This window comes from Coccinella septempunctata, chromosome X (assembly GCF_907165205.1).
Source record: "Coccinella septempunctata chromosome X, icCocSept1.1, whole genome shotgun sequence".
NCBI classification, from domain to species: Eukaryota; Metazoa; Arthropoda; class Insecta; order Coleoptera; family Coccinellidae; genus Coccinella; species Coccinella septempunctata.
Genome location: NC_058198.1, coordinates 23,472,726 through 23,495,740, shown reverse-complemented (window position 1 = coordinate 23,495,740; position 23,015 = coordinate 23,472,726). Strand labels below are relative to the sequence as shown.

The following is a 23,015-nucleotide window of genomic DNA, read 5'->3' as shown; positions in this document are numbered from 1 at the left end:
GAATGAGGCACGAAGGAAAGAGTATGAGAGCGACCTGAATACTGATTGCGACAGTGAAATCAACCGTAATGTCAGGCACAAAAAAATTCTCTCATCTGATAATGGAGATAGTGAGTCATCAGGGAGTGAATTGATTAACTCACAATCAAAAGAAAAATTCCACAAAAAATTTATAAGTCCATCCAAAATGAGCAGTAGGTCAATCTTAGAAATTGAAGAAGGCGAAACCTCAAGGAGGAATATTTCTTCCAGACGATCAGGGAAGCTGATGGTATGCTTCATTCCTGTGATAAAAACTCTCCTATTATGTGTGTACTTGAAATTTTATCTGACATTAATGTTATTCATTTCGGATGTTAAGCCAACCTGTTCATGCTGCATAAATATGAGAATTAATATTTATGTTCTATAAAAGATGAGTTTGATGAATATGAATTTCAGATCAGATCAGATCAGATTTAGATTCAGAATACACAAATTTCAATTAAGAATCTACTAACTCAAGTGCTGGACGAATTGCAGCAACTCAAATTGAAGAAACTGACAGAGATGGCAATATTTCTGTATTTTCAAAGTTCAAATTTCTTCCAATCAATGATGGGGAACATTTAAAAATACTAGAGGGGTATTTAGAAGCAGAGCAAAACTTTTCAGCTACTGTGAGTGCCCCAGTTCCACTTCTTTTAATTCATTAGTCTACATCATATTTTTGTTTTAGATCGATATTTGTGATTTTTTCCCATTCTTTCATGAAATGGAAAAAAAGCACAAATACGCCACTAGAGCCAAGGAACATCTGATCGTGCCCTCGTTGAGATTCTCATACCTCCAAAGAAACTCTTTACATACCCTGGTGAAAATTTACAATAAAATACCTGATGAAATCAAACAGCTGCCTCAAAAAAGGATGGAGAGAGTACTTTTCAACTATAGTAATAATAGTGATAGTAATAGTAATAATATCTATTTATCCCAAAAAATTACAAAAATTACAAAAATTGCAAAAATGGGACAAGTCATCATAGAATACACAATATCATAGTTTTTTACAAAATTCTTTAAACTCGTCTACATTATATGGTTCACAATTCAAGACCAAACTATATAAAGATTTTCTGTACCTAGTAAGGCAAGAAAGTTTCCTAATATGGGAAGGCAAAATATTGAACAATGTTATTGCCATACATTCAACACTATTTCCCGTTCATGTGGTCTTGTGGGATGGCACTAAGTATGGAAACATTCTTCTGGTAGCGTTCACGTTCTTATGTGATTCAAAATAATGACCATGATTACAGAAGAACATCAACAATCTATATATGTAAAGTCCATAAATTGTGAGAATATTATTATATTTAAAATAACCCCTACACGATTCTCGATAACCCAAATGTATCATGGTTCTTAAAGCTCGTTTTTGAACAAGAAATAAATTACCAACATAAGCAGAGTTACCCCAAAAGATTATCCCATAGGCCATAATTGACTGGAAATTGGCAAAATATATAATCTTCAACAAGTCAAAGTCAACTTGATCTCTCAGCATAAAGAGCGCATAACATATAGAGTTAAGCCTAGATTTGAGTTCTTCAGTATGAGGCCCCCATTTCAGATGTCTATCCAACACAATTCCCAAAAACAAAACACTCTCTTTGACGATGACACTGCTATTCTGCTGATGTTGTTAAAATTAATAATGTACCGAACTCGCAGAGTTCAGAGAGAAGGGGAGATGACTGGAAGCTTGTTTCTCGTCGGAAGTTTACTAAGCGAAACCGTTCTCTGGTTATCGGTAGTGGATCTGGTGATTCTTCTGTGGAAGGCATAGAAAAACTTAAGGCTCTCCATGTTTCTAATCTGAAACCGGAAACCACGGCTGAAGATCTTCAACACTGAGAGAAAGGATTATTCATATTTAACATATCGATTTGTTAAATACTTGTCAGTTAAATATTAATATTTCGCAATCCTGGTTAACGTTATTTGTTACATGAAATTATCCCGCAAAAAAATTTCAGCTTTGGAAGAAATATTTGGAATGTTAAATAATTTTTTCAGTTATTAGTTGAATACGAACAAATTATGTTTACACAAAATGAAGTATTTTTGAGAGATGTACATTTGTTGGTTACAAAATTTTCCCATTATGCTCAGTAATATTGGTTTGTTTTCCATAAATATATCAATATCGAAGAAATATTTCTTCATCTTGAACATCGGTATCTTTATAATGAATTTATGTAAAAAATTCAAAAGAAACGCGATGATAAAATACTCTGAAAGATACGTTTGTTTATAGGAAAGATATTTATTCTCTAATCACATTCGGCCACGTCGTCACGTGCATCAAACTGACGAATGAAAACAGGGAAGCTCCGCGCTCTATACCTGCTTCGACACTTTCAGGCACAACCGCACTAATCGTAAGCGTAACTTGTAACTCGTATGAGGATCCTGCGTGTTGGTTCAGTTTAGTAGTTTAGATTCGTTTTCGTGGTACTGTGAGTCAGGTAAGAGAAGTTTTTTCTTTTAGTAGATTCGTTGAATTGTTTTTGAAAGTCATTCACACATTCATGTAAAAGTTATTGCAATGAGTTAATATTTGGTTTCGTTTAAGATCCTTTAACACATCCTAACAATATTCTATTAAGTATTAACACCTATTAACACATGGACACCCCAGACATCAACCAGTTGCTCGTGCTTTGGGGCTTGGAGCATTTATGCATGAAATTTAACGGTAGGCAAGTTTTGAGTATTTTGTTCTTTTCAACGATATTTTTAACTCGAGAGTGTGTAAAGTCGCATTTACGTTCCTCTCCATTTTTCGATGTTTTAATGCTTTTACGGTTGAAAAAAGTGTTTCAGTATGTTCTGTTATTCATATCGATATTGGCAAAGAAAAAATTTCGATATCGATATCATGTAAAAAGGGGGATGCAGAGTTGGCAAAATTCAGAAAAAAATCCTTGTAACTGAGTATTTCATTTTCATGTTTTCACGATCCCGTTCGAAATCATCAAAAAACTTTATTTGCCAGTAGGATCGAAATAAATGAAAGGACATATTATATCACTTTCTGAACGTAATAAGCATTAAAATAAAAAATTGAGAGGGGCCTAATGAGAAAACATTTTTTCAAGTCCAGACACGTCGATTCTGGTGCTCGAAATAACATACATTTGTTGTTATATAACATGAAACATTACTAGTAAGCATATATTTTTACATCTAAGAAACGCATATTCCGAAGTATCATTATAATTTTATGATGAACGGGTAAATATTTACCATTCAGAAATGCTTATATATTGACTGTGGTGCCTTATTTTTCTGTTCAAGAAGGTGTACACCATTTTGGTTGATCTTATAGATGGTGTTAATTTGTTTTGTTTATTACTGCGTATGTATGTGTGCATGTATTCACATTATTTTTGAATATAACTAATTTTCAAGATGAAATCATAAGATATCTACCTATCTAAAACAAACTTGCATACCTATATCATATAACATATAGTATCGTACACTTGGGCATACTAAATTAAACTAATTAATGAAGTGAATTATTGCATTCAATCTTCTAAGAAAAGTTTGTTATATATTTATGTGTTTGCTTCTTTTTGCAGAAGAAGGCATTACCCTTGACTTATTAAAAGATTTTGTTGAAGAAAAACATCTCCTGGAATCACTGGTTCCAAGAATTGGTGACCGCTTAAGACTAGCTCAAAAAATAAAAGATTATTTTAATGCAGGAAAGGAATCAGAATACACAGTAATGTAAGTCAGTCAAATGTTTCTGTCAAAAAGTATGCTCTAAGAGGAACCGTATTGTATTTCAGAAAAGCCTTTTCGGTAAAATTCTCTGCTTTTGAAAAGATGAAAGAGGTGTAATCCACTAACAATTTCTTTCATTCTGGTCTAATATGCAATTTTTTTCAATCTACTAAATTGGTCTTAATTTTGGATTCTAAGAACTTATATATGTATTCAACTCAAGTTGTTAGCAAGTCAGCTCAAAAAAAAACTGCAAATTTTCAGTCCCAAATTAACATTTTCACTCCATATATCAAAATCTCACACTGAATTATAATAGAAGTGGATAATTGGAAAAATATGCATTTTAAGTTGAATATGAATAAATTTCTATTATATTGGTTAATTTAGTTGTAAATGTGTAGATATAGAGGATTATCAGAACATCTTTGAAGAAAAATATAAAAATACGAAAATAAGACTGAAGAGCTGCAGTTCTGTACAAAATTAACTTCCTAACAATATTGGGTAATAACTCATTCAGTTGAATCGGAAATGAAGACCAACTTCCACGAGGAAACTACTTTGAGATACATAACATTCTCCTCTTGGGTCATACCTATTTATTGGCAGGCTGTATAATATGTTTAATAACAAGCCCTTTATTGTAGATATGACCAAGAACCATCAATAGAAAATAATCAGATAAATGAAGATTTGATATTGTTATCCCCATCAACAGTTTCCGTATCGACTATTTCAACCCCTGCAGCATCAACATCATTCGATTTAATAACTGAACCACCGCCAAGGAAGAAATCAAATAATTTGAATAGTTTTATTACAAACCTTGATTTGAAAGAATTATTAGATTCGTCAGCTTTAGGAAAAGCTCTCCTGAGCTGGTACTGTGTTAAAGGAGCATTAGATACAGCAAGGCAGGGCTACCTTGTTGATATAATAACCACTGAAATCATTAACAGGGGTTTCACGTGAGTACCTACCTTATTATTCATTTCAATCTGATAATGTTTAGAAAATAACAGGTATTATTTTGCCAGTCTTGCACACAAATGAAATTAGTTCAATTCCAGCGTATTTTCAAATATTATATCAATGTTTTTTTATATTTGGAATACATCTGTTCAAACTACTAGGATGCATTTTTCTGAAAGAATAAATAAAATTTCATTTTTCAGTCATCTCACCAATAGTGATTACAGTATATTGAGTCAGAAGATAGTAGAAGTGTTTCCAAGTGAAATAACAGAAGTCTACTATTTAGCTCCTGTAAAAAAAAAAGATTCTCCCATTAATAAACCAGGATTGGCAAAAGGGAAATTAGTCGACAAGTTTCGCAATAGATTGACCTTTTTCAGAGAAGCAAGAATTCTCCCCTCTCGTACGAATTCTGAAGTACTTTCATCTAGTATTCAAGAAGCAGAAGAGGGTAGGTATTAAACACCAATCAATTATGATTTGTTGGTGCTTCACTTTATTTAATAAATATCATTTTTAGAGCATGTTGAAGACCAGTCGTTAGACTATCATATTCAATGGTTATACCACAACAGAGAGCCACTTGAAGATGTCTATAAACATTGGGATTCATTATTTTCTTCACGACGTCAGAAATTACTAAAGGAAGGAGGAGATTTAACAGAATTTTACAAGGAGTATCCAATATTGAAGGAGTCCATTTGCTTATCTCTTGTGAGTAATATAAATTTGTTGTAACTTTTTTTGTCTTATGAATTATAGAATAATGAAATTAGGACCACTTGAAAAATTTTGGAAATATTTTTAAAAAGGTATTATAGGTAGTAACCTTATTTGAGTCATCAAAAATTTTCATACAATTTTTATTTCTTATAGATTGAAAAAAAAAAGTCAAAAAAAAGTATTTTCCTTACTTGGGAACCGACCATAACAAAACTAATCACGCTCAGAAGACAATATGTTATATCCGATACTGACAAGGTTCTATTAGATCTGTTGCAGTCTAGTTGTTTGGAAAATGGTAAAAAAATTATTCGAAGGCTTTAGAGCAACCCCGAAACAATCAAATTCAATTTTATTTTTAGACTACCGAGTGCTTTTGATGTTCAGTCTGCTCCCAACGCTGTTGCCAAATAGATCCAGACATGTCTATGGCAGGAGTAGAAAGCAATAGAAACCTACGATCAGTGATTCCAGAAATGGAGTAATTTTGAGAGTTGATGTAAGTTATGGAATTTCTAAATTAATTATGACTTTCCTATTGAATTTCGACAACTTGTATCTGTAATAATTTCTATAAAATTCTTATTACAGCATCAAGGAGATATTGAACATGCATTGGAACTAAGAAGAGAAAAACTAAAGGGATTAGATATAGCTTTCCAGCCATTTATCGTAGTCCAATGTAATGGAACAACTGTTCACAATATATTTTTATATATAAATGACCAACTGTATAAGGTAGGAAGTGTCTTGAAAGCTATTGACGTTTGTTTCAAGTCCTATCATAGTTTTCACTTGAAATATCAGACAGAAAGTGAGCATATTTGGTTTTTCATCCAACGTGCGTTGTATGATATAAAATCCAAATGGGACACAGCTATTCCGAATATTTTAGATCTGGTCAACAAAACAAAGACTGACTAATATTACTTATTAATTAAAAAATGTTGTAATGAATATATTTTTATTTCAAAAATGTTTAATTGTAAAGAATGCGTTATTACTTTGACAGTGCAGGCCCGGATCTACGATTTTTTCTGACCGGGGCAAAAATTCATGATGGCGCCCCCCTAAGGTTCTTAGGAAACATATAATTGCATATTCGTCATCGCGATTTCAACCCGAGATGTTTTTTCCACTAATTCGACGTCGATGATTACGAATATGCAATTAGATTTTTCCTAAAATGAGTACTTTAGGAAAAAATAACTCTTATTTTTTCCCATTGTTCCATTAAAAGTTATTTTTATCCCAAAGTACTCATCTTAGGAAAAATCTTATTGCTTATTCGTAATCTTCGACCACGAATTAGTAGAAAAAATGACTCGGGTTGAAATCGTTCGAAAAATAAAAAAGTTTGTTTTTACAAGAATGTCGTTTGCAACCCTCGCTCACCTATCGTTTTTACCCGCGCTTTACGAACGAAATTATTCCGAATGAAAATTAATTTTTTCAGCGACATATATCGACCCGGGTCATTTTACTTATTAATTCGAGGTCGTAGATCACGAATATGTAATTTGATTTTTTGTAGGATCGGTATTTTGAGAAATAAATCACTTTAAGTGCAAAATTTCGAAGAAATTGGTCAACTTTGGTCTTTGAGGAGGTGTAGCAGCCAGAAAAAACGCACTAGTCATTACTGATTTTTTTGTGATAGATTGGTAGAAAAAACCACACTTCATTCATCTACCGCTAACAGTTTAGATTTTATAATTTTTTCCGCGAAGGTCCAAAATTTCCCATTTTCCATCGACAATAACTTGAAAACTTAATTTTTAAAAAAATCTGTTTGCATATTCGTGTTCTACGCCCTCGTATTAGTGTACAGTACGTATTTGGTTTTGATCGGAGACCAAAAATATTTTTCAAAAAATCCATACAGAGTATGGAAAATTTTTGCTGAGAACTTTATTTATTTAATCAGACTGATTAAATAAATAAAGTTCCCTCAAAAATAAGGCATACAAAATATCCTCTCCTCAAAGAAATTACGGGCTCTATGCTTGCTACACATTGTAGACATATCCCATCTTTTAACCTATTTCACCCAAGTATGACTGAATAATACATATACAGTTAATTGATCCATCCCTCAGTGATTTTGAAGATTTTTGGCATAGTGATGGTTTATCATGTTTCCATTCTACAGTTGCTATTTTAGCTCTAGGAAATTAAGAGAAACTAAAAAAAAATTTCAACCTCTGGTTGTTTTTGGCGCCCCCTTAAGCTGACGCCCGGGGCAAGCGCCCCGCTTGCCCCCCCCCTAGATCCGGGCCTGTGACAGTGCAGATTCATTCATACTTCACAATAAGATCTATCATAAATTTGCTGAATTTTATGTTTGTAGTTTTAATAAATGTAACAAAAATATGACGCCCTCAAAAATTTAAAAAAGCACGTCCACAGTCATGAAACCGCTTTTGGATTGAAAAAAGCTGTCAATTCAGTTGCGTCATATTATATAAGGAAAGATGAAAATTTGGTAAGAAATCACGAAGGCCAGTTAGATATTCACCCAGCACCAGATGACTCTGCTCGTCAGCATTTGGAAAATGTTCATTTCGTTGTAAGGTTTTTGACCAAACTTTATAAAAATACTAGTATTACTAGGAAAGTTATTCAGGAAGTAGTAGAAAATACAAATATATTATTGACAGATGTTTTTGCTGATATTCAGAGTAAATTAGACTTGTTTAAAGATTCATTGCCTCCAGAATTTGTGGATAGTGTTTCTGTATCATTGGTGAATCCTTTCAATGAACTACTAACCGAATATGAAAGATTTAAATTTTTGGAACATTCGAGTGACTTCATAAATGCCGAAAAAATTGAAGTAGGTAAAATTTTGGATGACAAAAGAAAGAAAGGATCTGTATATTTAGATTACAGATGGTGTTACACATATGTTGTTCCAATTGATAAAATATTAACCAAATTTTTGCAAATTGAGAATGTTTTGAAAACGATACTTGATTATATTGAGATAGAGTCTAAAGTAAATGGCACTTGTATTTCGAGTATGTTCAACGCTAGTCAATGGAAATTAATTAGGGCAAATTATACCCATAAAATTGTGTTACCTATTTTTTTATATTTTGATGATGTAGAATGCGGAAATCCTCTTGGAACTCAAGCTGGAGTTCACAAGATTGGTTGCGTATATTTTTCTTTAGGTGGTATTCCTCCTAAGTTTTCCTCCAAACTACGAAATATTTTTTTCTGGGGAAATTTTTACTCTTCCGATCGGAAATTATTTGGTAATTCAGAAATATTCAAAAAATTCTATGAGCAGTTAAAGTTTTTGGAAACAAATGGTATTGAAATTGATATTGGCACTGAAATTAAAACAATATATTTCACACTCTTTTCAGTGTTGGGCGATAATCTTGGAGTAAATTCTATTTTGGGCATTACTGAAAGTTTTAAAGCCAACTTTTTCTGTAGGATTTGCTATTCCAGTAGAGAGGTAGGCGACTCATTATGCTTGGAAAATGAAATCTTTCTCAGGAATCCAGAAAATTATACTTTTCATTTCGAAATAATGGAAATTGTATATTCAATGGTCTCAGCAACTACCATGTAACTGTCAATTTCTCTTGTGATATTATGCATGACCTACTTGAAGGAATATGTAGATATGAAATGGCTCTAATATTGAACAAGCTTATTTATAATGATAAGCGTTTCAAACTAATCCATTTCAATAAAAGAATTAAATATTTCAACTATGATTATACAATCGATTAAGGAAATAAAATACCACAAATCTTAGAAAAGCATTTAAAAAACAAATGCCTTATTATGTCAGCAGCGGAAATGTTGTCTCTCATTATATATTTTCCATTTCTTGTAGAGAATTTCGTTGATTTCGATGATGAAATTTGGTCGTTGTATTTGATTTTATATGATATCACTTTTTATTGTTTCAAGAAAGAAATTGACATTTCAGAGATAAAATATTTGAAGTATTTAATCAAAGAACATCACACTTTATATTTAAATCTTTTTGAAGGTACTCTGAAACCTAAATATCATTTTCTAATCCACTATTCTAGAATTATTGAAAAAATGGGTCCTTTAGTTAACATGTCATCGATGAGATATGAAGCTTTCCATAAAATAGGAAAAACGAATGCTCATGTTGTAGCATCAAGAATTTACATCTTGAAAACTTTATCACTGCGTTATCAATTACGTTTGTGTCATATATTTCAAACTAAAGACTGTCTTAAGAATAGTTTAATATTTGGTTCAACAAAGTTCACAGATACATCAGGCTCTGAGAATAAATTTCAAGTAGACTGGATTAAATACAATGGTGTACATTTCAAAGTCGGATCTGCTATTTATATAACATTAGAAGAAGAGGCAGTTTTTGCTCTCATCGATTCAATTGTCTGCAACAAAAATAGTGAAGTTTTTTTTAATTGTAAAATTTTGAATTTAATTGATATTTGTGAATATCTAAAGGCCTATATAGTTGACGTGAATTCCAATTCATTTAAGTTAATCTGTATTGACCAACTCCAGATTTTCAGATCATTCAAAGTGCATTGCATATCAGAAGGGCGTCATGTAATAAGTATGTTTAGTCTGCACTAATTAATTTATTATTCTTTCATTTATTTTGTTGCTCCCAAAATTGTGGAGATGTGTATATAAATAAATATATATATATATATATATATATATATATATATATATATATATATATATATATATATACATTAATAGTCTATGATTATATATTCAGTTTATTAGTTAAGGGTATAACGACTAATTTGATGGGAGAATTTTTAAGTCAAACTCTTCATTCTATGCCAAGCTTTCGAATATTTATTTTATTCTTCATCAGGGCTTCTGAAATACAAACATATACATAAATTTCACAATTCATTTTTGTTTCCTTTCCAAACTCACTGAATATGAGGTTATATAATATAGGAGTTCTCCAAAGCTTCAAACATTTGGTCTTTAAACATAAAATCAATTTTACTGGACATCACCGAGTTACCGAACAAATATTTTTTGATTATTTACTTATTGTGTCAATTTAGTATTTCTATATGACACTTGACATCTAACCATCGACTGGACCATCGAAAAATATGGAGTTTCTTTCTGATTGTTCTAACAGGTACTTATATATGATACTTAATTTGTTTGTGTCTGTTTTTTTATTGATGGATATAGATATATAGAGATAAATAAACAAGGAAATGCCATCAATAAAAAAACAGACACAAACAAATTAAGTATCATATATAAGTACCTGTTAGAACAATCAGAAAGAAACTCCATATTTTTCGATGGTCCAGTCGATGGTTAGATGTCAAGTGTCATATAGAAATACTAAATTGACACAATAAGTAAATAATCAAAAAATATTTGTTCGGTAACTCGGTGATGTCCAGTAAAATTGATTTTATGTTTAAAGACCAAATGTTTGAAGCTTTGGAGAACTCCTAAATTATATAACCTCATATTCAGTGAGTTTGGAAAGGAAACAAAAATGAATTGTGAAATTTATGTATATGTTTGTATTTCAGAAGCCCTGATGAAGAATAAAATAAATATTCGAAAGCTTGGCATAGAATGAAGAGTTTGACTTAAAAATTCTCCCATCAAATTAGTCGTTATACCCTTAACTAATAAACTGAATATATATATATATATATATATATATATATTTTTATTTTTTTTTTTTTTTTTTTCTTCACCACAATGGGGTTGGTTCACCGAGTACACCGGTATATATATATATATATATATATATATATATATATATATATTCATTAAAAGAAGCATAAGGCCTCACACGATTATCACCTCGGAGAACACAGACGCAGAAACCGAGGAAACCCATGCAGAAACCCAAATCGAACCAACCCCTCAATGGAACAAAACGGCGCAAGTCTTCATGAAAAATATGAGGATGTATGAAAAAGTATCTCCCCAGGATAGACCAAGAATTCCAAGACTCAAGGGCTCACGAAGAATCCTAGAATGCGTTGAGAGAACAAACTCAGTGATAAAATCTAGAATACAAGATCACTCCAGTATTGAAGATCTGATCGACTGTGTATACGCAGGGGCGATTACAGTTTGCGAGGAGAATTGTATTCGTCTGTGCGATAAAGAATTTAAGCCGAAAGAAGAAAAAATCCCACCTTGGAGGACGCGTCTGGAAAGAAAAATTAATAATATTAGAAAAACAATAGGTACACTACATACTTACCTGAATAATAACTCACCAACCAGGAAAATAGTTAAACGAGTATCACGCATAGCCTCACAACATCATATTGAGTCCCACAACGAACAACTCAGGCAGAAGCTTATAATACTATCTGATACTCTGAAACAAAAAATAAAGGCTTTGGGAAATCGTATCAGGCGTTATAATGAAAGGGTTAAAAGATACAAAAATAATCAACTCTTTTACAAGAATCCCAAACAATTCTATCGCACACTTGAGGGAACTTCCGCAGACAACAAAACTTATCCAACACCAGAAAGTATACATACAACATGGAAAGAAATATGGAGTTACTCGGGAGATCACGATGATGAGGCGTTTTGGATTAAGGAAGCAGAAGCTGAATCTAATAAATATGTTATGGAACAAATAATCATAACTGGTCAAGACATAAAAACAGTTCTAAAAAAAACAAACAACTGGTCTGCACCGGGGCCTGACGCGATCCATAATTACTGGTGGAAATATTTCGATTCGACGCATAATCACCTGGCGAAGCTCTTTCAAGAAGCTTTAAAAAACCCATCAATAATACCTGAATCATGCACACTTGGAATCACGCATATGCTTCCAAAAGGAACAAACAATGAAGATCCCAAAAACTACCGACCAATCACGTGCCTCCCGACGATATATAAGATACTTACGGGAATACTCACACAAAAACTGTGGAGACATGTTGGCAGGTACAATATTATGGCACGTGAGCAGAACGGCTGTCGAAAGGATGCTAAAGGATGTAAGGAACTACTGATCATCGACACTATCATAACAAAGCAGGCAAAAAAGAAACAACGTAACTTGTCCATGGCGTGGATTGATTATAAGAAGGCTTATGATTCGATACCACACTCATGGCTAAAAAAAGTCCTGAGGCTATATGGGGTATCTGAGACAATAATCAATCTACTCGAACATCTAATGGGAACATGGAGAACGCGGTTGCATGTAAACACAGACAGAGGAGACTACACAACGGAAGAAATCAAAATCATGAGAGGAATATTTCAGGGAGACAAACTAAGCACCTTGTGGTTCTGCCTTGCAATAAATTTGTTGAGCAAACTGCTCAACGCATCCAAATATGGCTACGTGATAGAGAAGAGGAACAATACCAGAATTAACCACCACCTTTACATTGATGATCTCAAACTGTATGCAGCCAACGAAGAACAATTGATGAGAGAACTCAAAATAGTAGCATCATTCACTGAAACCATAAAAATGGAAATGGGGTTGGATAAGTGCGCTGTATTACACGTGAAGAGGGGAAAGCTAACAGAAGGAGAAGCAATGAAAGTTCAAGATCAAATTACAATTCAAACACTGGGACCAGAAAGAACATACAAATACCTAGGCATCCAACAAGGCCTAGAAATAAGAAACAGTGAGGTCAAAATCATATTCAAGGAGAAATTCATAAATAGACTCAAGAAAATCTTACAGAGCAAATTAAACTCCAAAGCGATGTTCACGTCAATAAGCACGTGGGTGGTACCTTGCTTAGCCTACTCATTTGGAATAATCAAATGGTCAACCACCGACCTTAAGGCTCTCGATACACAGGTTAGGGGACTCTTAACAAGGTATGGAATTCATCACCCAAACGCCTCTGTCAACAGACTTTACATACCGAGAAAGGATGGAGGAAGAGGACTACAGAACATTGAGACTACACACTACAACACAGTCAAAGAAATGAGAGAATATTTCAAATCAAAAGACTCACCCTTCTTCAAGGCACTATCTGCAGAAGATAACAATATAACAACATTGAACTTGTCATCGAACAGTGATCCACCTGCACCCCCCTCAATCCAGGAGTTGTCCGAGGTATGGCAAGGCAGAGCACTCCATGGTAGATTTCCAACAGTCCTGAAACATAGAAAAATAGATAGAGATCGATCACTTACATACCTTAAAGCTGGTTACCTTTTCCCAGAAACAGAAGGCAGATTAACAGCCATACAGGATCAGGTTGTGGCCACCAGAGCATACCTGAAAAACATAATAGGGAAAAATATGACCACAGATAAATGCCGCAAATGCTCACAATCACCTGAGACAATCCAGCATGTCACCTCGTCCTGTTCTATCCTCGCACCTAGAGAATACACTGACCGCCACAACGCCATGGCAAAAGCATACCATCAAGCAATTGCCAAAAAACATGGATTGCTCGAAACAACACGGCCGATATACGAATACTTACCAAAAGAGATCCTAGAGAACGAAGAGGTGAAGCTTTACTGGGACCATCCACTCATTACAGACAGATCCATCCCACATAATCGGCCCGACATTGTTCTCTTCGAAAAGAAATTAAAGAAATTAATTATAGCTGATGTCACCATCCCAGCTGATGACAATATTGAGAGAGCATATACCGAGAAGATTATGAAGTATCATGATCTGTCTTTCGAACTAAAAGAAATTTATGGACTTACCTACTCGACAATCCTTCCACTCGTCATCACAACTAATGGCTTAGTCGAAACACATTTGCTGGAGAACACAATGAAGCTCGGACTCGATGAGAGCGTAATCGGCGATGCACAGAAGGAGGTTATCTTATGGACCACACGAATCGTACGCAGGTTCCTTACGAGCAACTGAGAAATGCCTTGGTCAAAATGATCCGGCACTCTCAATAGCCTAACCCGTGAGAGGTGAAAAAAAAAAAAAAAAAAAAAAAAAAAAAAAAAAAATATATATATTTATCCAGCATACTATGTTGCGTCCATACATTGTCTTTGGGCCATACACTATTGCGTCCTGTATAATACTGCGTCCGTATACCGGACGCAACATTGTTTTTCAAAGTTTTCTCTGGTATTTCGAGGGATTCAACGACAGGGGAGGTCGCAAATCGTGAAGGACGTCGAGAGCTATCTTTGGAACAACTATAGATTTCATTCATCTTTTGATAAAAGAGTTATTCCATGTTGAAAAACATATCTCCAGACGCAGTAAAGTGCGTCTCATGAAACCTAAAGTATATTTTTAGTTCACGCAAATTCCGCTTCGGGGGCGCTTCAAATGATGAAAACTGATATACAGTCAATATACGTCTTTCACACGACGCATAATGTTGCGTCCTAAATCTGGCAACTGTGTATACAAGTAAACCAAGTTGTATTTGCACAACTGAAATGATTTAGCTTCCTAGGCTCCAAGTCTGTTAGGTGAAGAATTGGATTCTGTCTCTAGAGCAATAGCAGGTCCGATTGAAGTGCCCTTATGGTGTTCTTTTGACTGATATTGTCATTATTATTTTTTCGAATGAAAAAAATCATAACTCACGTGAATTTTATTCCACTTCAATTAGAAATCAAACGATAACACTTTCCAGAGAATAATCGGATTTATAAATTGACATGAAAGGTATCGCTTTATCCGCTTAAGCTTATGTCATCTCATTTCACTTGAGAATTAAAATTTTTTTATTCCACTGGATGAATAAACGTCAACTTCCCTGTATTTTCCTCTCCATTTCTTTTTTGTCCCCTAGGGACCAGGAACCTAGCTATAGAGTCATACGGTCATACAGAGCAGTTTTTGTTGATCGGTCGTCCTGTAGGCCATCTGGCCAGTGGCGTAGCTTGCCTTAGAGGGGCCCTGTATCAAAATGTGTTGAAGGGCCCTAAGGAAGAGTGGAGTAAAAATAAAAGTAGCAAAAAATGTTCGATTAGTATCGAAATGATTATATGTACCCCCTCTATTGACGATAACGACATGTCTGACAGCCGTTCCTGTCCCATAGAAGTCCTCAGATAATTTTTTATGAGTTTAAATTTTGAAAAACTCCTTTCAGCGATTGCAGTTGTAACTGGAAGGGTCTAAAATAAAAGGCATGCAGTAATATCCTCCGGAAAACTGGATGCAAGGCTATTGAATTTTATCAGGACTAATTTTAAAAGTTCTTTGATTGCACGAATTTTCTGAATATCAGATTTTAAGTATTCGTATCTGATTCTATCTGAATGATCTATTCGGTGTAATGAACGGGATTTTGAAATGAATGGTTGTCTTAGCAGTTATTCTCAAAAATGCTATTGTAAAACCTGTAAGTGGTTTTGGAAAACATTTTTAGGAATTTTTTGCTTACAGACATTCGGGGGCCCCTAAAGCCTGGGGGCCCCGTATCACTGATACCGCTGATACCGCGGTAGCTACGCCCCTGCATCTGGCATTTGTGAATTGGTGTATTCTCCAGATTCTATGTTCTTTTGTTGTTATCTACTACTTTCTTCATTGTCTTCAATAGAAACGATGTTGAATTCATTGTTCTTGCAGATTGTGGGTCCCCATTTTGTTGTGAAGGGAACTTTTCTCCTTCTCCATTTTCTGTGTATATGACTCATTCTAAGCAGCTTCTGTTTATCTTCAGAAAATGAAGACGAATCTCTTCTAGGATTTTTCTTCACACTTCTGGTGATCTATATAGATTGAAGGTGAAGGTCTATATTGCTGTATCGATTCTAGTTATGGGTTTACTACCGGTGAAAGTTGTTTTGGGGAAACTGAAAGATCGTTCCTGTTCTCCTTCGCTGAATTATCCGTCTGGCTTATTGAGCGATATTGTGGGGTTGATTACTCCTTTTGCCATGACCTTTTGTATTCTGTGTGCTGTGGGATTAGAAGTGACATTACCACAAAAATTAAAAAGTTCTACAAATTAATGCCTCGTTCCAGAATCGCATCTTTTCCATCTTTTCCATCTGTTACGTCAATACCGTCCAATCAGAGCGTAGATCTACGTCTATCTACGAATCAGAGCAAAGTCTGCTCGCTCTCTTTCCTCCGAGATGTAATTCTGGAACTCACCATATGTCAACTCTTGTATATATGTAGTGTCCTTGTAATATATTAATTAATAAGGACTGTCTGTCAAAGTGTATATCACAGAGATGCGAGATCTGATTGAATTTAGAACAAATCATACTGTACACAGATGACTGAAACAATATATTTGTTCTGGGCGTAGTAAGGTTGAACAAGCGTACGGGTCTAGAACTTGGGCGTTCTACATGAAATCCTACTCTAGCGAGTAGATGTGGCATTCAAGGGTCCATGAAGGAACCTCAAACAAACAACGCCCTTTCTGACATCAAGCTTAACTGCACCGAATTTATTCAACAAAACAGCATGATCTTACTCGAAAAAACTTCTTTGAACAGCCTCCATTAGTCCGAGAGTTGGCAACGAAATTCGGCAAAAGTTTTGTACTGGCGCATAATTTAATATGATTTAGTATTGAGGGTGTACATAAGACAAAACCCCCTCTCAAAGTCAGGTAGTGAAACACCTAGCGGCGACGCGCTTTGATGTAGGTATATGAAATTACAACACACTCTACTGAAACGCGGTGTGTCAGTACACCACATAAGTTGCTGCATTGACGATGTTGTTTCAAAAGAATTGTATTGCCTGAAACTGCATTTACTGCTTAAATATCATATATTATTTGTGAATAAAATATTCAGACCACATATCAATAGAAGAGAGGCAGTCAGCAGTCACCCCAAAGTACGGATATTGTAATTTTATATAAATCAAAGAGCGTCGCCGTCAGATGTTCCACTACCTGACCTTTTAGCGTGGGTGCTGATTCATATACACCATCAAAACTAACTCATATTTAATTATGATCCATTACAAATCTTTTGCCGATTTTCGTCACCACCTCTCGGAATATATGTCATTGTGATGTGTATGGCAATCGTATATTGGGTTCCAAGCAATTCATCCAAACTCCAGTTTGCTCGTCACAAATGTATTGAACAGCAAAATCATGGTTTCCGGATCAGAAAATATCTGCTATTACGCACGATGAATTCATACAATCTTGGCCTCGTACCAAGTAAATGATTAACATGAGGAACATATGTAAAAGTAAATAGTTCTTTTTCCTGGTGTACGTGGCGACATTGTACTCAAAAATGCTCAATGGTAGTTGATTTCTGCCACACCAAATCAAGAATGAGTCCACAAAGCACGCTGCAGGAAACGCAGTCTTCAATAGTCGGCATGAGCCCATGCTGGAATAGGATTAGTTAGATGCATCCTCACTTGTTCAAACTTCCGGGAGTGGATAACTGGAGTGGAAGGCCTCTAAAATTCCCTGATCGACTTTTTGTTCCAGATCGTAATGCGAGAGGTTTGGCCAATTAGTTTCGAACTGTTGTAAGTTTTGCTTCAGATGGAACTTAATGCTGGATCAGTTCCTTTTCTGTTATTTTATATTCGATTATCCTATGGTCAGAGATTAATGGTTTGGTCACCATTTCCCAAGCTTAAACACTTCTTCTGGAAGCTGCGTTGACCATTGTCACGTCCAGAACCCCTTTTCTTGCCCTAGTGACAGAACCCTGTGTTGTCCCCACGTTCTTGAGATAGTTCTTCATTCTGCAGGCCAGAATAATCTCCAATTCTTTCTTTGGTCTTTGCAGGAACAAATGAGAGCTTTGGTTATTTGTCTATGCCATTAACTTCTCTCAGTTGGAAGTAAGGAATTCGCATTGTGTCTCTCTATATACCCTGATAAAGTATGAATTCTGCAAGCGGACAAGATGTGCATAAGAGTTTTCGTCGATCACGGCTAGCCCTGCAAGATGTTGAGGTGACCACTTGCATTATATTCTTCTTATACTACCTAGTATTCTAGTATCTAGTATCACTCCATCTTGATGAACAAATCCTCCCGTTTCCGACATCAGCTCAGCCGACGCCAGAAAAGCAGAAGATGATTTTTACAGCAAGTCATGGTCTTTCAATCTCTTGAAATATATAAAGTATATGTTTACTCATATGATATTCGAATGAAAACTTCAGTTTTGCTTGTCAATCTGGCATTCTAATATCTTTTGTTCTGCTGGCGTGATAGATTTTCCTACTAGCTTAAGATCGATTCATATGTCGGATATTAGCTTCTCCAAAGCACTCCAGCTCTTTGACTTTGATTTTATGATGAGCTACTATTCCCTTGAGTGGGTCTTGACCTCTCAATAATCTTATTCCATTTCCAACTTTTGTGTATAATGTTGGTATTGCAAACTTTGAAACCCCTGTCTTCCGGCATTCGAGGAAAGTATATCCTTTGTATCGAAGAGTTACAGATACAGTTTGTTCGGCGCATCTGTCGAATCCCCCAGACCTGCTACCGCGACCAAAGCGGTCTATTGTGGCACACAAACAAGCTCAAAGAGCTAAACTTCTACCTCCAGTGCCATCTTCCAAGCGAACCTTGTCTGCCGCTGGGCAGTCACTGAGGATATGCTCAATGGTTTCGTCCTCCTATAAGCAAAGAGAGTCCTTGTATATCGAAGAGCTAGGATGCAAGCTACGATTCATATTCAAACTCTTCTATCGAACTCGAGAATTTCATTTGCCGTCCATTTAACTACCCTGAGAGAGTAGTGACTCTCCAGTTTGCCAAATTGTTCGTAAACGTAGGATAAACTAACAACTGTGCAGTTAATGCATTCCTAATTAAAGTTATCTCCAGAGCACCACTCTCTCACATTCATTTGTTATCAAAAAAAAGAAAATGAAATATATAACGTTTTTAAAATCATTACATGATCACTAAAGCTCTTCTTGACAAAAAGACACTCAAAGAGTGTTTGAAACTTTCTGAAATACGATTCCCCAAGTGAGCAGTCCACAAACTAAGGATGATAGCCATCATAAATACAGGGTCTTTCACGAGGAACCTCATTGTATTTTCATGAAATTCAGCACTTATAAGTATTTCACGATGCTGATGAAATCTAAAATATTTTCAAGGCATGAGCACCTCCGGTTTTTCCGGAAATGACGTCAACTTCCGTTTTTCAAATTAGAACACCATTTTTTTATTGCAGAAATAGATTCCTTAGAAAATCGCGATTCATGATACAGGGGGTGAAAAAATCGCTTTCAAAGTTAGGGATGACAAAATCGTGAAAAATCAATTTTTTCAAATTAGAACCCCATTTTTTTATGCCAGATATTGAATCTACGTTAAAAAATAATGTGAGTGTATGCATCACTCCCTTGCCCTAAAGTGGATATTTTCTGAGTTATTCACAAAAAACTGTTTTTCGTCTTGAATTTTCAGCTATTTCTTTTCCCTTCACGCCAAAAAGATGAAATTTTCAGGAACTGTTACTTAAAACATGTCTTAGATTTTACTACCCTAATATGCAAGAGAAAAAAGTTACAGGGTGTTCCTAAATAGATGGCGAATTTTGATTCGAATTTGTATCGGAAACCTCTTTATTTCAACTAATCGGCCATCGGTTTTCTCTCCAGTGATAAATAAATAATTCCTTATGAACCATATGCAAAAACTTACCATGTTTTACATTCTTTTTTTTTAATGATAGATATCATTAATTACATCTGCCAAATTCCTCTTTATTCAGTAGCATTTTGTGTTTACCATTAATTTGGTGATATTTCGTATTAAGTTATAAAATCGATCACTATGCCTAATTTCACCAATGAAGATTATTTAAATCTCATTCTACTTCATGGAGAATGTAATAAAGTTGTAGATAGAACGATTCGACATTGAGAGGTTTCCTGACCGACCCAGACCAACGAGAGATACCATTAACAGAACCATGACAAACTTGAGAAATGTCGGATCTTTCGTTAAGAAAACTATACACAGAGAAAAAAGTGTAGTAGAAGATGAGAACAACGAAATTACAGTTCTTGCATATTTTCGTGTGAATCCTCAAAATTCTCTCAAAGATGCCGAGATTGATCTGGGATTATCTCAATCGAGTGTTTGGAGAATATTAAAAAAACATAAAATGCACCCAGATAAATTCAATAGGGTACAGCATTTGAAGGAAACTGATTTCGTCAGGAGAACAGAGTTTTGCGAAGCTATGATGATTCGATTTCAAGAGAATGAAAACTTTTTGGACTGTATAATTTGGACAGATGAATCTACATTCACAAAGAATGGTTCTTTCAATACGCATAACGGTCATTATTGGGATGAAGAGAACAACCACCACTTCAGACAATGGAACCTTCAAGAGACCTGGAGTTTCAATGTTTTTTGCGCCATCAAAAATAATGCAATTCTCGATGTTCACATTTATGATGGGACTTTAACTGGTAAGATAGAACACTACACATGTTTGCATTATTTAAAGAATGTTCTCCCTTAGGAGATAGATATTTTGACATATTGACTCAAATAATTGAGCCGCTAGTACAGAACCATAATGACTTATGGTATCAACAAGATGGCGCGCCTCCACAGAATTCACTCAATGTGTCAAATATCCTCTACAGGCTATTTGAAGATCGATGGTTAGCGAACAATGGTCCACATCTTTGGCCACCACGTTCTCCCGATTTAACTCCTTTAGACTATTATGTTTGGGGTAGGATAAAAAATATTGTCTACTCAACACCCCTGACTGATAAAGAAGACTGCATAGAACGAGTCAGAAATGCGTTCAGGTTTGTTTAGATTTTTAGATTCATAGTTTTGAAACTCAATTTGGTTTTTAAACACTTTTGCAGATCTCTTCCTCCCGATGAAATAAGAAGAGCAACGCACGAAGCATTCCTGAGACGTATAAATAAATGTCTAGAAATTAACGGTCAAAACTTTGAGCATCTTCTCTAGTTATAACTGCGAGAGTTTGCCATGGTTCTCCTAATAGTAACTTGAAGTCGGTTTCAAGAAGGGGTGAAAAATCTACAGCATGGTTCAAATAACAGTTCCTGAAAATTTCATCTTTTTGGCGTGAAGGGAAAAGAAATAGCTGAAAATTCAAGACGAAAAACAGTTTTTTGTATATAACTCAGAAAATATCCATTTTAGGGCAAGGGTGTGATGCATACACTCACATTATTTTTTAACGTAGATTCAATATCTGCCATAAAAAAATGGGGTTCAAATTTGAAAAATTGATTTTTCACGATTTTGTCATCCCTAACCTTGAAAGCGATTTTTTCACCCCCTGTATCATGAATCGCGATTTCGATTTTTTAAAGTGGATACATCAATCTTACATCTTGAAAAATCCCAAAAATGAAAATTTTCCATCCAAAAACCTCGAAGTTATTCTTGTTTCAGCGGAGCTCTATTTTCGATTTCTTTTTTCGAATTTTCCCGCTCAGAGAGAATTTTCCAACCAAAACTGAAAAATGTTACATCAAAATAACTTGAAATTTTCTAAGGAATCTATTTCTGCAATAAAAAAATGGTGTTCTAATTTGAAAAACGGAAGTTGACGTCATTTCCGGAAAAACCGGAGGTGCTCATGCCTTGAAAATATTTTAGATTTCATAAGCATCGTGAAATATTTATAAGTGCTGAATTTCATGAAAATACGTTCAGTAGTTTCCCGTATAAATATGGGTGAGGTTCCTCGTGAAAGACCCTGTATAGAGGTGTTTTGAAAGATGAAAGTTGTAATAACTAGAGCCAATACGATCACGTCATCGAGTTCGAATAATCCTACTGTACCAGATTCTAAAACATATGTGGCAACTACGCTGGACGCAACAACATGCTAATGGTGAAAGATTGAATAAAATTCGGACGCAGCATTGTGCTACATATGAAAACAAAATATACGCCGGACGCACTAATGGTAGCACCATGAAAGGACGCAATAATGTGCGTATATCAACTTCTTTATTAATGAAGATATTTGAGATCTGAAACGACCAAACTACGTAATTTTTTGCGTAGATTAATATACTTCGATCAGATTCCACCTAGGTAGCGTATTTCTGGGAGACGCAATAAGGTTGCTTTTTGAAAGGACGCAATAAAGTATGCCAGATGTAAATATATATATATATATATATATATATATATATATATATAAATTGTGTAGTGTTCTTATCGACCATATATTATTTAAATAAATTAGTTTTATCGGGTATGTGGTCTAATTCCAAGTAAAACAGCCAATAAGTTCTGTATTTATCTTTACTTCTCAATATTTCGTTGACAGTTGTCAACTTCTTCAGGAGAAACTGCAAAATAATGAAACGTGAAAAACAAGACAAAAACACAAAACGGCATTACTTACAAGATGTACCAAAACATTAATCAATAATATCGACTGCAATTAACATTAATAATGACAAATTTCTCAGAAATCAGCTTAAAAAACATGAAAAATCCCCAGTCATTATACATTACATAGCTAACGGTGGAACGATACTACGCTGTAGGCACAATACGCCATCTCATGAGAAGACAACAAAATGAAGACACAGAACCATCTATGTTTTAATTTTTAAATTA

At 34.7% G+C, this 23,015-nt stretch overlaps 2 protein-coding genes across 2 annotated transcripts; both read left to right on the top strand.

Moving 5' to 3' along the window:
* Positions 1 to 1,908: 1,908 nt before the first annotated feature.
* LOC123321926 lies at positions 1,909 to 6,485 on the top strand. The gene is made up of 7 exons (XM_044909734.1): positions 1,909 to 3,780; positions 4,428 to 4,748; positions 4,956 to 5,206; positions 5,276 to 5,469; positions 5,632 to 5,776; positions 5,841 to 5,977; positions 6,070 to 6,485. Exons 1-6 carry the CDS (start codon positions 3,608 to 3,610, stop codon positions 5,927 to 5,929), a joined length of 1,173 nt encoding a protein of 390 aa, XP_044765669.1. The 5' UTR covers positions 1,909 to 3,607; the 3' UTR covers positions 5,930 to 5,977; positions 6,070 to 6,485.
* Positions 6,486 to 11,416: 4,931 nt separating this feature from the next.
* Positions 11,417 to 14,356, top strand: LOC123322418. The gene has a single exon (XM_044910364.1). It carries the CDS (start codon positions 11,417 to 11,419, stop codon positions 14,354 to 14,356), a length of 2,940 nt encoding a protein of 979 aa, XP_044766299.1.
* Positions 14,357 to 23,015: the final 8,659 nt, after the last annotated feature.

What these genes read in the sequence shown, in the direction of transcription:
- LOC123322418 (XM_044910364.1), top strand. Translation starts at nt 11,417, where the DNA reads ATGTATGAAAAAGTATCTCCCCAGGATAGACCAAGAATTCCAAGACTC.
- LOC123321926 (XM_044909734.1), top strand. Translation starts at nt 3,608, where the DNA reads ATGTGTTTGCTTCTTTTTGCAGAAGAAGGCATTACCCTTGACTTATTA. An exon ending in TATTCAAGAAGCAGAAGAGG is followed by an intron (nt 5,207 to 5,275) that starts GTAGGTATTAAA and finishes TATCATTTTTAG; the next exon opens with AGCATGTTGAAGACCAGTCG. An exon ending in GTCTAGTTGTTTGGAAAATG is followed by an intron (nt 5,777 to 5,840) that starts GTAAAAAAATTA and finishes TTTTATTTTTAG; the next exon opens with ACTACCGAGTGCTTTTGATG.